Here is a 17,762-nt window from a genome sequence, read left to right on the forward strand (position 1 = left end):
TGAAAATCTTACTTGTTATTGTTACAATTAATATTGACAATTTAATTCTAAAAAATTAAATTCTAAATAAAACGCCGTGGCCCCAAGTAAAATTTTTTTTTCTAGTGTGGCAGTCAATGTCTTAAAATTTTTGGAGAAGAAAAAAAGGAGTTAAATTGGCAACACTAGTCAAGTCAGAGAGGTTGTTTTTGGAATCAGCAACTTTAAAAGATACTCCAAACCGTAACACATGTGGCTGTATAAATTTACCAAAAAACTCTGGGAGACAGTCATTTTAAGATCTAATTAATATGGTACTTGTTTCTCTCTTTTTCCAATATAAATGGCACTGAATTAGGACTTTAGTTCCTTGTGTTGTCTATTACAATTTTTTTAAGCTTGTCCCACTGTTATACCAAATTGTTTTGTGTGCTGTGACAAACTGTTCATGTGCACTGAATATGCTGAATATTTATTAATTATTAGCTGATATTATATTAGCTAATAAGTTAATAAATATTATTTTATTATCTTTCTGTGTTGCAATCAGTACTGCAAAATATAAACTAACATGTACTGCCAACACTTTAGCCTTTCCACAGCTGGCCTGGTTGGCCAAGTGGTTAGCATATTCACTCTCCAGCCAAAAGGCTGCAGGTTCGAATCCTGCCATGGACATGGATGTTTGTGAAAATACTAGTGGTGGTGGGCAGTAGATAGCGTTGGTGTAGATGCGGAGACAGTTGTAAAGCAGGTGCCCTCCCTCTATGAGTTTTTGGACTCCTTGGAGGTGTCACATAATAATAATAATAAATAGTTGAGTTGCTGAGTGATCACTTTGAAAAGATGTATCATCCAGGTGGAGACTTTTCAGTTCCTTATGTGACGGACACTATTGGAAGCGAGGTAGAGGAACAGGAGGTGCTCAGTGTATTGAAAAATATCATACAGCAGTGCATCTGGATGGCATGTCAGCAAGTATGCTACACAAATGTGCAAAAGCTTTGGCATTGACTCTGAAGAAGTTATTTAATCTAAGATTCTAAGAAGTTATTCAATTTAAGGCAAGGTTCCAAGGTAGAAAGAGGATAAGATACTTCCATTACAGAAATTAAGGGGATAAAAATCCCTTGTTGTTTTATAGCCAGTAAGCGAAACTCAAGATCGAGAACCACGATCTATGAGTTTCATGCCGAAAAACTATTGGCGAAACCAAGCGTAAGTGACCACTTGGTAGTACAACACCAAGGCAACTTGAAGCAAAGGTGGAGCAAGATCCCTCACTATTCCTGATATTTTCTCATAATGTAAAACACATCATTACATTATGAGGAGAGGTCACTACCCAAACCGGTTTCAATCTTTTTTGAGGTCTCATCAGTGAGTAGGTAGACCTGGAAGATATCAAAGCTTAGTGAAAAGAACTTGCATACCTTCACTATACGAATACCATAAAGGTGTGCTTATATTTTATAACTAAGATGAAAAGCCAAACGACTAGTTTTCTGGCAACCCTAAACTAGCCGTTGGGCTTTTCATCCTAGTTATAAAATATAAGCACACCTTTATGGCATTCGTATAGTGAAGGTATGCAAGTTCTTTTCACTAAGCTTTGATATCTTCCAGGTCTACCTACTCACTAATGAGACCTCAAAAAAGGTTGAAACTGGTCTGGGTAGTGACCTCTCCTCATAATGTCAGGAATAGTGAGGGAGCTTGCTCCACCTTTGCTTCGAGTTGCCTTGGTGTTGTACTACCAAGTGGTCACTTACGCTTGGTTTCGCCAATAGTTTTTCGGCATGAAACTCATAGATCGTAGTTCTCGATCTTGAGTTTCGCTTACTGGCTATAAAACAACAAGGGATTTTTATTCCCTTAATTTCTATTCAGGTTGCCAATGAAAACTAGCCATTTGGCTTTTCATCTTAGTTACACTTCCATTACATAAAGGTGATAAAAAACAAATTTGCTACTTCTTCTTGGCTCCAAGAAGAAGTAGCAAATTACAGATCAATTAATATCTCAGGAGTTGTGATTAAAATATTGGAAAAGTTGGTTAAAGGTAAACTCCAGCAGTGGATGGATAGGAAGGTACTCTATATAGTGGGCTTCATGCTTTGCGAAAGGAAGGTCCTGCCTTAGTAATTTACTCACATTTTATAATAGTGATAGCAGAATTGCATAAGGGAAATAGCTAAACGATGATACTGTTGGAATTTGCTAATTCATGCAAACATGTGAATTTGTGCATACCATGTTGGAACATGGTTTGATAATAACTAGTCATTCTGAACAGAAATCCAGTAGGTACTTACCATTATTATTTGCTCGCTCTTTTCTCCAAATTTTTCCAAAACATTTCTATATGTCTGGATTAAATGATAGTAATTATAATAAATAGTTGAGTTGCTGAGTGATCACTTTGAAAAGGTGTATTTGGAAGTGAGGTAGAGGAACAGGAGGTGCTCAGTGTATTGAAAAATATCTTAAAGCAGTGAGACCAGATGGCACTGTGAAATTTTCTTCTATGCTGTTTAGATCTCCAACTTATGTCTGCTGCCTTTTCTAATGCTTTGAGATATTCCTCCACTTGTTCTTTAATGTAGAACCTTCTGTGAAATTCTACTAAGGATTCTGTGGGATGGACTTTATTACCACAGGCACAAGCAAGTCTCTTCATTATCCAGTTCTTCATTCTGATATTTTCCCTCATCACTATAGTTGATACTGTCTGCCTTTCAAGATATTTATCCACTTATTTATAGTAGATTGCTGTATTCCTTTTCCTTTTCTCCAATCATTATTGCCTGAATATAACATCTTGTATTTGTGCTTAGAAAGATCTCACCTGTTTATGTCTTCTTTGTTTCGGTAATACCTGTTACCGTTGATCTTGTGCTTATTCAGTTCTTCTGCAAGTTCCACTCCAATTATTTTCGATTGATGGTTCTTATGTTGATTGCTAATCTTCAGCTCTGTTGATATTCAATTAGGGTTTGTTCTAATAGCTGACTTCTTGCTTTCATCCCTGCTCCCTGACAAAAACAGTGGGGAATCTTGGTTATTTGGGCTGACATCCCAGTCTGCATGAAGTTCTATCACATTGTACCATCATTTTGCATTATGGTTTAAGCCAATAAGGGAAACAGTTGATTAGTTAAATCCTAAATTGCCAGCTGAACCTTGTTCATTCAGTATGCAAGTGGATACTGAATGAACTAACTGGGTACACCATAAGGAGGTGGAGATTGAACATTAAATAAAAACATGTTGGAGATTTAATGGAATATTTACAGCACTAGGCAAGGATTAAAAACTAATTTTAATGCTTCCAATATTTCATCTCAGTCACTGAGGCATCTTCAGGGATTACAAATAACTCTTGTAATACACTGAAATACAACACAATACTAAGTGAAACAAGTGGGGTTGACTAAAGTCCTATCAGGGTGGTGCACCCTCTATGGGGCAGGTAGGTGGCCTAGGATGTAAAGTGGGACCTCTGATAATTAATGTTTCCCAAAATGTGGAAAACATTAATCATCAGGGGTCATAAATTGAGAAGTTATGCACTCGGTGATGAGACTGTAGCTTCCTCTCATGAAAGTTTTGCCTTTATACACATGGGAAAATCTAGTTTTTCAGCTGTTGCCTGTGGAAAATTAATTTTAAAATGTTACAAAAACAGTCTTCTTAGTTTCTCACTAATTACTTCCTAATTCTTCAATACATGTATGTGTATCTAAAAGAGTATGTATTAACATTTCCAGAATCTAGAGATCTTCATATTACAACACAAAACCTGCTTATATAAGATTTCTAAATCAGAAATTATTTAAATTTTTAATACTTTTTTTTCTCTTTATTACAACACAAAACCTGCTTATATAAGATTTCTAAATCAGAAATTATTTAAATTTTTAATACTTTTTTTTCTCTTTAAGGGGAGAGAAGCAGGATGCAAATGATGAAACAGCTACATTCAGCAGAAGTAAAAGATCAGTCCCATCGGAAAATCTAGAAAGTAAGGTTGTTAGTATGACAGAAGCTGATTTGGATAATGTTTGTACTCAGGGCATATCTTCAATGAATAGTACAGAAATAGGGCTTTCTATAAGTCCAGAAGGCATTTATTACATGTTAAAGGAGCATGGAATAAATGTTGAATTTTCTAATGAATGCAAAATATTACTTGTTGTGCTTGTTGAGACTGTCATTAAAGAAGTATATTCTGGAATAGAACATATAAATGGAGAAATAACAGTCAGAGATTTGAAAACAGCAATTCAAAGAAATAACACTCTTCGTCGTTTGGCTGGGTTTTTACTACTAGATATCGGTAAGTAGTTATTCAATCAAGTAGTTCTCTCTCTCACACACATGCACGCACGCACACACACAGCTGTCTGAAGCAAAAGTGTTGTCTGTATCCCTTGAAATGGATAATATTGAGTATCATGTGGTTATAAAATTCTTTGTAAAAGAAGGTTTAACACCAAAAGAAATTCATTTGAAGTTCACAAAAGTTTATGGGCACTCTTATCCTTCGTTTTCAACAATTAAGAAATGGACTGCCGAGTTTAAATATGGCTGTACCAGCCTTGAAGATGATCCATGTGAAGGACATCAAAAAGTGTGTAACAACACCAGAAATCATTGATCAAGTGCACAATATGGTATTTGATGACCAGCAAGTCAAAGTGTGTGTGTGAAATTGCTGAGACTAGGCATTTCAAAAGAATGTGTAGTATGATTGCATGAAGAATTGTAAATGAAAAAGCTTTGTGCAAGATGGGTGCTGCACTCATACAAAAATGCACTCGCATGAAAATCTGAACAGTGCTTGGAGCATTTTAACAAGAATAAAACTGATTTTGTGTGTTGATTTATTACTGTGGATTTTGACTGCTGTTTGGATTCACCAGAATCCAAACAGCAGTCAAAACAGTGGACAGAAGCTGTTGTTCAGCGCCAAAGCAGTGTTTTGAGATGCTAAAGGCATTTTGTTTATTAATTATGTTGCATAACTGGGGAATGTTATTCCGTTCTTTTAATCAGACAAGATGAAAACATCTTTCGTCAGGACAGTGCACCTGCCCACAAAGTGTTTTGGCAATGGGAAAATTATGGGATCTGCACTATGAAGTGTTGGAAAATCCACCCTATTCCCCAGATTTTGCTCCCTCTGACTTCTGTCTCTTCCCAAAACTAAAAATCATCCTCGCTGCTCAGCATTTTTCTTCAAATCAAGAAGTAATTGCTGCTGTAGAGGAATATTTTGCAGATCTTACTGAGAACCACTACAGAGATGGGGTAATGGTGCTGGAGCATCACTGGAATGAATGTGTTAGTCTCAAGGGAGATTATGTTGAAAAATAAAAATAATTTTGAAATTATAAATTCACTTTTTTCATCGTTAGGCCGAGATTTTCAGACTACCCTCGTATATCAACAATCACAGACTCGCCATACAGTTCTCTCTCTCTTTCTTCTCCCCTCCCCCCCATTGGTCTTTCTTTTTTACTCATTAATATGCACCTTACTTTTCCCTGTCACCTCTCCATTTTTACTCTTCTGTGTTATACTGTTTGCTTGATTCTTCATCCACTCTGGCTTGGGCTTCCCCTGTGAAAACCCCTACATAAGTATGCTATTTCACCCCTTAAAGCCACTCTGCTATTCTCATTTTTCATTACTTCGTTTTCTTCACTTATTTCTATATTCCTCTATTCATACTCAACAGTGCTTACATTTTTTTGCTCCTTTTACTGCTATTTCCGTTTTGACAAGCACACTTCTCTCACTCACATAACATTTCTGATGCTCTCATATCATTTACTCTAATTGGTCACAAATGACTTACTCTAGACAGCAAATAGATTGCACACACATTGCATATCTTGAAGTCCCTTATATTAAATTCTCTGAACAATGATGTCTTGTCTGACAATGCTTCACCAAATGGTTCACATGGACATTGAACCAGAACAATATATATATATATATATTATTATTATTTATATGGTTACTTCATGGAGTTTGGAGAAACATGCTATCCATTAATAGATTATTTATATGGTTACTCCATGAAGGCTGGAGAAACATGCTATCCATTAATAGAATGCCTATCATACATTTCCTTAAATTTATTCACTGTTAGGGTGCTCACAACCAACTCTAGGCTTTTCCTTGCTCCCCATGTACTGAAAAATTTCATTTATATCAATCTTATAGAATCCCAGGGCTGTCGGCAGATTAGATCGTGCTCTGAGGCAAACAATTAAATATCACCCCTGATGGATTATAAGACAAAAATATAAGAAAATCTCCAATTGCTATTTTGTTTTTATTATAAGAGAAACACGAGTACAAAATGATTACATAATAACATTAATTAAATGTTTGCCCTACGGGGATATTGCACAATAAAATTGTTTATTAGCTCTTCTAAATTTAAAATATAAGCTATGTCCGCCTTTATCAATATAGTTGTTAGACTAACCAATCTTCCTTGGGTCATTGCTGTTCGCAAATAATTTTAATCAGTTTAAGCTTGGAAAAACTTCTTTCCGCACTTGCTACGGTAACAGGAATGCTAGTGTAGTGACAATGCCTACCACAATATGGCTGAATGAGTGCCCTTATTAAGCCCCCACCGTGAGGGAGGCTGCCTCTATGCCACACCCTGTCGACGGTACTGTAGAATCCCTTTCGTAACTTATAAAGTTCTATCATATCCTCTCTCCTCCACCTGTCAGCTGAACTCTACAACCCATACACTTTCATTTTATCTTCATGGGGAACATTCCACAGACCTGTCACCAGCAATTCACTTGTCTCTGAATCCTCTCCACCATCTCTTAGACATGCTTTATAAAGAGGGATAATAACCTCCCTGTCTTTACTTGTCAATGCGTTCTTCAATATCTAAATAATCTTCTGAGCTATTTGCCAACTCTTACAATATCGATGTCCTCTGAATTTTAAATCTCTATCCACCATCACCCCCAGATTCCTAGCTCATGAATTTCCTGTAAACTAGTACCATCAGTATGATACTAAATGTGTAATCTTTTCATCCTATTACCTTACACTTTACAACATTAAATTGACAACCATTGTCCTTTGCCTGTACTGCCAATTTGTTTAAATTATCCTGTAAAATATCATCCACATCACCTATATCATATTTACGAATTTAGGGACTCAAAACACACGTGTGTTTTGTGTCCCTAATGATTAATTTTAATTTTACTTATTATGATTAATTAATTTTACTTATTATTAAGAAAATAACATTTCGACCCCTTTATCGAGTTCATCATCAGAAAGATACATGTGTATAGGAAACCACGCTACATGCACTTGCACTCTATAACAGTAAATTAAATCTACGCTGCTAATTAATCTTTTTCTTAGCCTGACCTCTAGTGATTAAAAAAAATTTAATTAAATAAAAAACTACAATAAACTCTGCTAAAGTCCTCCTGTACTAAGATTCTTTTGGAGTTGTATAGTTCAGATTGTTATACTATTATTGTCTTCTGGACTTGTACAGTTCAAGTTGCTATTGAATGTTTAAAAAAAAAAAACCTTCACCAAGAGTATTGTGATTTTTCTTTGGCTTGTTCTGGTTGCTATAAATGTTGCAAATCGGTCCTCCACATTCTTAGAATGGTTAGGCCATCATTTTTGTGCAGATTTGGATTATGTTTGAGCATTTCACATGCTTCTTTAAATATCCTCTCAAACCAGGTTTTGGTGTGGTGTAGGGACTTGGTACCTTTCCAATCAATTCTGTGATATGTTTGGAGTGCATGGTCAGAAAGGCCGGTTTTTCCAAAATGGAGATATTTAATGTGTCGTTTGTGTTCGTCCTTCCTAATTGGAATGGTTTGCCCTGTTTCCCCCTATGTATGGTAGGTTACATGTGTAGAGGATTAAGTGCCTGAGGACATCATGTTGGAGGCTTAATGGATTGTATATAGCACTCAGAAAGGATTAAAACAGAATCTAATACTTCCTATATTTTGTCTCAGTCACTGAGACATCTTCAGGGATTACAAAAAACTAATGTAACATAAACACAAATACCACACAATACTAAGCGCTAAGGAAACATTTATCACCAGAGGTCCCACCTTACATTCCAGGCCACCTACAACCCCCTTTAGAGGGCACCCCACCTAGATAGAACTTTAGTGTCGCCCACGTGGTTGGGTTTGGTATTGTGTGGTATTTGTGTTTATGTTACATTAGTTTTTTTGTAATCCCTGAAGAAGAAATATAGGAAGTATTATATTCTGTTTTAATCCTTTCTGAGTGCTGCATATACAATCCATTAAGCCTCCAACATGATTGTAGGTTACATGTACATTGTATTTTGTTAACCCCCTGGGTGGGCCAGGTGTGGAAGAGGATCTTTGGAAGAACTGAGTAGGTGTCTTAATTTTGTCTGGGATTTAAAGGTGGTTTTGATGTTGTATTTGTCTATTTTTCGGAAATGCCTCTCACATAAGGTATGGCGATAGCATTCTTGAAATCTTTTTTGTTTTTACTAGTATTTCTATGGAGGATCTTGTGAATAGTTTTTTTACTGTATCCAATTTTTATAAATGTATGGTTGATGATCTTGTATTCCTGGTTTAGAGCTTATTCATTTGAACAAATAGTTTGAGCTCTGTGTTTAAGGGTGCTTATGACCGCTAGTTTTTGTGTTGGATGGTGATAAGAATTTTTGTGTATGTACTGGCCTGTGTAGGTTTGCGGTATACTGACTGATAAAGTAACTTTAATTTATGTTTTCCTGAGGTGTTTGCACAAGGCATTATCGCAACATGCTCTTTGGACATTTTTCGACCTGGCGCTGAGGCTTCATTTCTGTGAACTAGAGTTTTCTCAACTTTATAATGCAGACTTTCATCTACATTATAAATTTGATCATTGGTTAAATTTAATTCAAGAATTTTTTCTAAAAAAGCTTTTTCGAATGGTTCTATGGTAGAAATGTCACTAAACAGGTTTTCCCCTGATATTGATAGATACCGAATACTATTTCATTTCTTAAATTTTTCTAGCCAACCATCACTTGCTTTAAATTTCTGATCCAGGTAAATTTGTGAAAGGAAATGCTTTCTGTTTTGAAATGTCTCTGGAGATGGGAGTATGATGGCTTCTTTCTTGAAGAAACCACATGTAAACAGCAGAATGAAGTAAAGAAAATTCACTGGTTTTCAGAGTTTGTCTCTTGCTTGGTCCCTCTTCTGTAGTTGAAACATAAGTTAAAATCCTGTCTTTGTTTCTTTTTATGTCACTGATTATAGATTTGCCAACATTGTATTCAGTAGTACGGCCAGTTCACCCTTTTCTAGATGCTGAATTATTTTACACTTATCCGACAATGATAATGTTACGTGTTTTCTTGTAGGCTTAAACCAGGTAGCTATTTTAACAAAATAAATTTTAGTGTTAAAAACAGTAAAATAAAAAATGAAGTTAATAAACAATAAAACTGTCACTTTTAAAATTTATCTGAAAAATAAAATCATACTTACTAAAACAATCACTAATCATTCACTGAAAACTTACAAAAACACAAAACAATAAAACAACTCAGACACTGTTTCATTTCAATAACCAAAGAAAACTGAGCGTTATATTCCCTTTGCATAAGGGTGGCGATAAAATTGCAGTAGTTAATTACAGACCAATCACCATCTCGGGAGTAGTGGTAAAAGTATTGGAAAAGTTGGTTAAAGACAAAATTCAAAAATGGGTGGATCAGGATAGGATACTCTATAGGGGCCAACATGGTTTTGTTAAAGGTAGATCCTGCCTTACCAATCTATTAACTTTTCATAATAGAATGACATCTGAGTTGGACAAAGGAACTGGCTACACAGTGGTATTTCTGGATTTTGCTAAGGCTTTTGACAGGATACCCCCATAGAACACTGTTACGCAAATTGGAGCAGATGGGAATGGATATTAAATTGGTGATATGGATAGGAGAATGGCTCAGGGAGAGATACCATAAGGTGGTGTATGGAGGTGCCGAGTCCAGAATGAGACAGGTGACCAGTGGTGTGCCACAGGGCTCTGTGCTTGGGCCAATGTTGTTTAATTTGTATATAAATGATATAGGAAATGGCTTAAAGGGAGATATTCAGTTGTTTGCTGATGATGCAAAGTTGGGTAGCGCAATAAAAAATCAAGCTGATGTTGAAAGTTTGCAGGATGATTTAAATAAGCTGGTAAATTGGGCAAAAAGATAATGGATGTCAGTTCAATGTGGAAAAGTGTAAAATCATGCATTTTGGGATTAAAAGATTACCAGCTGTGTACTACATTGATGGAAAGGTACTCCAAGAGATTGATGAGGCTAGGGACTTAGGGGTGTTGGTAGATAGGGAGATGAAGTTCAGAGGACACATTGCTAAGGTGTCCAAGATTGCACATAGGATTACTTGGTTGTTGAGGAACACACTGACATCCAGAGATAAAGAGGTTATTATTCCCCTTTATAAAGCGTTGATACTTCCACATTTGGATTACTGTGCTCAGGTCTGGTCACCTGGATTCCTTGGAGATGAGGAGGCTGTGGAGAGGGTTCAGAGAAGAGTGACCAAGTTGGTGAGTGATGTAAAAAATGCTCCCTACATTGATAGATTGAGAGCTTGTAGATTGCAGAGATTGGTTGATAGGCGAAGAAGAGGGGATATGATAGAAACATTTAAATTACTGAAAGGTTTTTATAGGATTGATGCAGGGGAAATGTTTCAGCTGTGTGATAGTGATGGAAGAACAAGAGGTCATCTCTGGAAATTAAAGAAGAGTGTGGTTAACAAGGGTGTCAGAACAAGGTTTTTTGCCTGGAGGGTGGTGAATGAGTGGAATTCATTGCCTGACTTAGTTGTGAGCTCTTCATCTGTAAATGAATTCAAGAAGAGATATGACAGATATTGTTTTGCTAGTTTGGGTCTCCCGCGATGAGTCTACTGACTCCATGGAGATACCCGTAATAATAATAATATACAACCAGGCTTTAGGCTGTCATCGTTGTTGTTGTTGTTGAAGGAACATAAAGATAAACAAATATTGTGCAATAGTGGTGGCTAATCAGTTAATTAATGACAGCAATGATTCATGCCGGCTGTACAGTATAAAAAAGCAAACATGAACACACAATAAATGTGTATTTCTCCCAGAAACTCGAGTTTTTCATTCCGCATACAGACAAATCGGCGCTTCAGAACACACGCAATTTACAGACAAAAAATACTAGTTGTGGTGGAGGTTGGTGGTAGATGGCGTTGATGGAGATGATTCGTAGTAGAGGCTCGGTGTAGTGGTTGAGACAGTTGTATAATAGGTGTCCTCCTGCGATGAGTCTTCGGACTCCTTGGAGGTGTCAGGAGTAATAATAATAATAAATCAAAATAGGCCTACATTATAACTGTACAGTCGACAGTATGAAAAAAAAATACTGTACTGTAATAATAATAAAATAAATAATAATAGTTAAAGTAATACTTAACAAATAAAACTTTTTTTTCTTTCAGACTGCAATTTGGATTACTTGAGGTTCGGACTAGCGAGATACCAATGTATATAGACAGGGATGCAGCATATCTGCAATTCTTTTTAATATATATATATATATAAATGAAATATTAAAGAATGGCAGTGTATCAATAATACAGGAATCCAACTAGGAACAAATTACTGTTTAAATCTGCACAAATATATATTTATATATTTTGATGTCACGTGTCTTTATTTTTTATTTTATTAATTTTTTATTATGCAATATGCTAAATAAAATATGTAGTCTCTAGTCTCTGATCAAGTGCTTTATTCTATTTATTCTTTATTTTTTATTTTATCAGGTGTTGTGTGTGTGTAGCTTAGTAAGAAAGCCATTACTGTATATTCCATGCTCTTCCCAATTTCAGCTACAAATAATATTGAAATATTAAGTGAAGAGAAACAGATTAAATACAGATGAAGACCATCTTCCCATAACTTTACTTTTCATTGGATAATCACCTCAATTTTCGCAATTATATATTCTTTGATTCTTTGCATTTGAGAGGTGGCATTTGTGCATAGATTCAGTCTATAGACCATGTCAGAAAGTTTCCAACTTAAACTCTCCTGTTTTTCATTTTCTTTGGCCAAAAATCTCTCTCTCTCTCCATCCCTTTTGTCAGATTCATATGTTCTCTCTATTGCTCTCCTTATGTCACCAGTCTTTAAGTATAAATTTTTCCTGTCCAGCTTTCCATAAAGTATGTCATCTTCCTTCGAGATCGTAATACACAACTCCAGCTGTGTACCATATTCAAAGTGTGCAGAATAACAAGCAGGTGGAAATACTAAGACATATTAGACAAGAATATAGTTTCTTGGCATCTTTGGTTTGCTTCACTATAGGTATTTGGAGGGTGGTTGGGATTGTTTGATATTCTGGTAGATATGTGAACAATTTTTGTATGATCACTGGTGATGTGATAATTTTCCATCACCCAGTATATCTACCAGAATATCGAGTGGTCCTGGATGCTCTCTAGGCACCTATGGTGAGTTGAATTGGGGATGCCAGAAAATTATATTCTTGTCTAATCCTTTATTCAAGTGTAAGCTAACGAGGTTTGTGTGTGAATATCTTCATGACTAGGCTGCCTTGTATATTGTTACATCTTTGGTTGCTTTCGTTATCTTTATTATTAGTTATATTATCTAACTTATCTTACTCATTCTCAGCTATTTGGTTGCCGACAAATTTATATTCTTTTAGGTTGACTGCGCCAGCCGCCAGCTGAATTCTGACATACAATTTAAAACTACTGAAAGACAATATAGGGATCAAGTGGTTTGCAGTCGTGGTCCCCCTTTCTTAATTGCTAATGGATTCCCCTATTAGTTAAGCATGGTCCGAAATTTAACAAATGGTGACTCAATTCTCAGAATAATTCTGTCCAGTCCCAAAATGACTTGATTACTGGTGTCATCAGGTATCGCTGGGAGGATTATTACACCATGGGTAACATCGATAGGGAAACAGGGGATAGATAATTTTGCTCTCAATTTAGTGGAGGATTGCAGCTCGACTTTTGCTATTCCCATTATTTTGTGAGTTTTTTGGAGGGGGATGAGTGTTTTGTTATGGGACATGTCAAGCTTTTTGTAGAGGTTGTGTGGGATGACGGATATGTGTGCCCTGTGTCAAAGAGGAATTCACATTGTGTTCCCTCTATGTTACCCTGGACAAGGGTGAGGTTCCCCTCAAGGCTTGCCTCAGTTGTGTTGGTGCTCTGCATTTGATATTGTATGGGCTCATGCTTCTTAGTGTTTTGACCTTCAAAAGCTTCTTCCTTTTCACTGTGCCTTTCTTCAGTTATCATTTCTCTGTATTTAGAGGATTGGGCAATGGTTGCTATTATTTCTTCTCTCTCATTGGTGGCTGCATAGCACTCTTCAAGGCTATTTATTCCCTTTTTGTATGTGCTCTCTTGCAATTCAGGCAAGATGCCTGTTTTGAATTGTTGTAAGGTTCAATATAAAAATCTCCACACATGACAAAGAACAGATTCAATGTGTTCTTTGTCGTGTGTGGAGATTTTTATATCGTGGGCGAGTTTGGTTAATCTGTTGAGGAAATTGGTTACCCTTCCCCCCTTTTTTTTGTAGGCATTTGAAAAATTTATCAATTGTTTGGTCAATTACTCACTTTTTGTTAAATTTTGATATTAAAGCATCCTTAAAGTCTTTAAGTGTTAATGCTCTGTTTAGTGTTTGGTGGGAGTGCAACGCTTTCTTTGCTTTCCCCTCTAGTCCACTGTATTACGGTTAAGAGTTGCGGATCACTCAAATTTGCTCCCCTTTTTAGTCTTTCCATATAGCTGAAGAAAGATTCTACATCATCATTACCTTCCCCTGAGAATCTGGGAAATATTTGTTTAGGGTTCATGGTTTTAAAAAACTCTGTGTCGCTCATCTCGGTTATATTAGGTAGGAACATACTTACCCTCTTAGATTAACACTTTATTCTTAACTCAAAATTTCACTACTATATTTTCAATTCTTAAATGAGTTCTATTTCTGAGATTGAGACCAACTTATTGTACACATTAAATTTTCAAGCATATCCTGTCGACTGTGCCATTGTTACGTCTTTGGTTGCTTTCGTTATCTTTATTATTAGTTATATTATCTAACTTATCTTACTTATTATCAGCTATTCGGTTGCCGACAAATTTATATTCTTTTAGGTCGACTGCGCCAGCCGGCAGCTGAATTCTGACATACAATTTAAAACTACTGAAAGACAATATAGGGATCAAGTGGTTTGCAGTCGTGGTCCCCCTTTCTTAATTGCTAATGGATTCCCCTATTAGTTAAGCATGGTCCGAAATTTAACAAGTAGTGACTCAATTCTCAGAACAATGACAGACTCACGAGGTTTGAATTAAAGAAATACATTTATTTAGACAAAATACATATATACACTTTAGTTAGAAATTCCTATTCTAAAAAGAGCCTGAACTCCCCCCCCCCTTCTTAAGTTAACAAATCCAAAAGGTTTACTCTAAAATCTTATTCTAGCAATCTCATACTCTTCTTTGCATAATTACTTTCAGGCTCAGTTAATTCTTATAGAGCTGCTCAGTTCACATATATAGGAATAACACATATACACAGATACATTCTACAGTCCTAATACTGAGCATAACAGAGATTCTCTGTCTTGCAAATTTCACATGGGCCAATTTTCTCTCTTATACTCAGGCTTTATTCTCCCTCAAAATTCAGTTAACATTCAAATTTAAATTTAACACAATGACATAAATGTTTCTTCCAACATAAACAGTTCAAAATCTTGGTTTCCAGCTCAGCTTAAGCTTAGGGTGCCACCTGCTCTTCAGACGTAGATAGAAATGTCCAAAAGAAACAGTTCTTTAGATACAAAATGGAAGTTGACTATATAGAGCTCCTTAACCCTCTGGTTCCAATACCCTCTTTGGTTATTATTCAATTTTAATACGAAAACTTGCATCTTACCATTCTTGCCTTTCTGGTAGTTATTGGGACTTCCTTAATTAGACTTCCGAGTTTCCTCACCGTATATTTCTCATGGCGTCTGCGCCACACTTTCATTCTTTTTGAAGGGAACACTTCTTCGCTGATTTATACGTTGGCGTTAGTTCACCAACGGCCCTTTTCTGGAACTCTGGCCACATTCCTTAGTTGTAGCTACGGTCGATACGGCACGCACAGCAACGGAAGAGAGTCGCTGGGTACAGCGGCAAGCTTCACAGCTATCCAGCACGTGGATCAGGAACCAGGAACAGAACATAAGAGAACGATTGAATTACATGCCGAAACCTATATAGTTCATGTGAGCTCTTGGTGACTACGTCATGCACATAGCGGTGGCTGATTGGTCACCGCAACTCCGAACTGTTTTTGACATGGCTCAATACATATATCATCTTATATACATCTTTCATCATTTATACATAATTTTGCTTTGTTGAATAAACCACAAACATTATCTATTTAAATTATGGGTTACTCAGAATTCACTTAATATCCACAAAATTGTTTAGACACAGTTCTGAGTTACAAAAATGTACATTTTCTTCTGGAGGCATAAGCATGTCCATATCCATGACTTTTAACGTTACCTTATGTTGGATCGGAAACAGGATGACTCATTAAAAGTGAATCGGCACTTTTTCCGACACAACAATATAGAGGCTAGTGACCTCACATTGTTTGCCTTAGTATCCCATAATGCAAAGCACATTTCCTTTCGAGTGTGTATAATGCTATGCATTATGGGAATTGCCCAGACTAAGGCAATTAATGTGAAGTCAAACCTTCACATTAATTGCCTTCACTAACCTTCTAGGTATAAAGGAATAAACAAGAATATAATTTCTTGGCATCTATAATTTAATTTATAACCAAGTAGAAAAACATTCACTACAGGAAACATTAACAACCAAGGAAAAAGTTTTTCCTTGGTTGTTAATTCTCTAGGCAATTCAGACCACAATAGAGCGATGCTTGTATTGTCTAATATTATAAGAAAGCTAGGTGGGATGATTTCATGACTTCTGTTCCTTGTTTCTGTAGTTGGATTGCTTGTTGAGTCTTCTGATCAAAACATTGCACTGGCATACTGAAACAGTGGAAGCTTAAGGGTCAAAGCTGTATGACTGAGAGGAGACCTCCACATAGCCTTTAAAGGAATGCATAGAACTACCACTGTAATTCTCACTGTAATACCACTGTAATTCTCACATTCACTTTTATTTCTCTTTTTATATATGGGTACTATGAGAGCTCTACTTCAATCATCTGGAATTCATCCCTCTGAACTACACAGTGCAGCCACTGTAAGACTTTTATACCTCCATACTTAAGAATTTCTGGGAATATCATCTATCATCTACTTCCAAGTATGGATATGTATTCCTGATTGCATGCCGGGTTAGTGCTTTTTTATCACTGTGCTGTCACTGATTGTTCATTTAGCAATTTTTTGAAGTAATTAGCCGAAGTAGCCACTATAGTGCAGTTGGAAGAATAGCGGAACATTGCGGCTTTCAATTGGAAAAGACCTGAGTTAGATTCTCGTCGTGACGAGGGGGAAATTCTTATATGGGCTTTTTCAGCAGGATTTTTACTCCTGGAAACTCGGGTTTTTCATCCCACATACAGACATATCGGCTTTCAGAACACATGCAATTTACAGACAAAAAATACTGTCGTTGGTGATGATGGGCATTAAATGGCGTTGATGGTAGTAGTGTCGTAATTGGAGAATTAAGTAGTAGTGGAGAGGATGAGATGTATTTTGCGAAGTAGAGTAGTGTGCCCTCCCACGATGAGTCCATGTGCTCCGTGGAGGTAATAATAATAATCGTATGATGATGATACATGGCTGCAAGTCCCCTTTATGGGGAGGTACGGCACCATCTCAGTCCCTCTAAATTTTATCCGGGCTCCGGAACCAGCATAGCTGACGAATCAGACCTATGGCTGGGTCAGTATTCCTGACGGTAATCCGTGTGTGTGTGTTCACTGGACCAGTTTGCCTGCTTGCTGCAAACCGGTCACCAGTTTATCTGGGGATGAAACACCCCAGATAAACCTTGGGGTGTTTCATCTGGGGTGAAACACCCCAGGAAAAAACCCTGCTGTCCACGCCCAAGACCGGCTAACTTGGCTGTGGCTGAGAAAGATCCTTAAGCTCCTCGTGTTGTCGACGAGAATCAAACCTAGGACACTCCTTCCCCAGGCACATGGTTGCTAAGCGCATAGCCACTAAGCTAACTGTGTGGACTCCCTGGAGGTGTCACATAATAATAACTCCATACTTCAAGGATATCTTTTTCTCCAGCTATCATGTCACCTTTATCACCTCTAATTCCTTTTACAGCACTCTTTATTCCATTTCTGAGCTTTTTCAACAATCTCCAGAATATCTTGCCACCTGCTTGATATTTATTTTCTATGTTCTTACCAAAGTCTTCCCATGACTTTGGTTTAGCTAGTTTTACTCAGTTTTAGCTTTCTTACATTTGTGCCTGTATTCTCTAAAAGCACAGGCTGACTTATTTGCTAGGAACTTTTGATATGCTTTCTTTTTATCCTTCACTGTGTCTTTTAATATAATCCTGTGTCAACCATGGAGTTCTGATTTTTCTATCCTTGCAGACAACCTCACCACATGTCTCTGTGGCTGAATTAATCAATGTTTTCTTCAGGGC

The 17,762-nt window shown here is 36.7% G+C and overlaps 1 protein-coding gene across 2 annotated transcripts in view; it reads left to right on the forward strand.

Moving 5' to 3' along the window:
• Positions 1 to 17,762, forward strand: part of LOC150107555 (uncharacterized) — a 52,707-nt gene that overhangs the window by 14,712 nt on the left and 20,233 nt on the right. Inside the window, exons 2-3 of one of the 2 annotated variants that reach the window (XM_090391381.1) lie at positions 3,924 to 4,318; positions 11,541 to 11,823. In XM_090391381.1, the coding sequence (XP_090247507.1) occupies positions 3,924 to 4,318; positions 11,541 to 11,593 (448 nt within the window). In that variant the 3' untranslated portion in view covers positions 11,594 to 11,823. Of the gene's footprint in view, positions 1 to 3,923; positions 4,319 to 11,540; positions 11,824 to 17,762 lie in introns of those variants that run through there. The other variant, XM_090391382.1, reaches the window with a different exon arrangement.

Source organism: Typopeltis vanoorti, chromosome 4 (assembly GCF_054136105.1).
Source record: "Typopeltis vanoorti isolate ZY-2024b chromosome 4, IOZ_Tvanoo_1.0, whole genome shotgun sequence".
Lineage (NCBI taxonomy): Eukaryota > Metazoa > Arthropoda > Arachnida > Uropygi > Thelyphonidae > Typopeltis > Typopeltis vanoorti.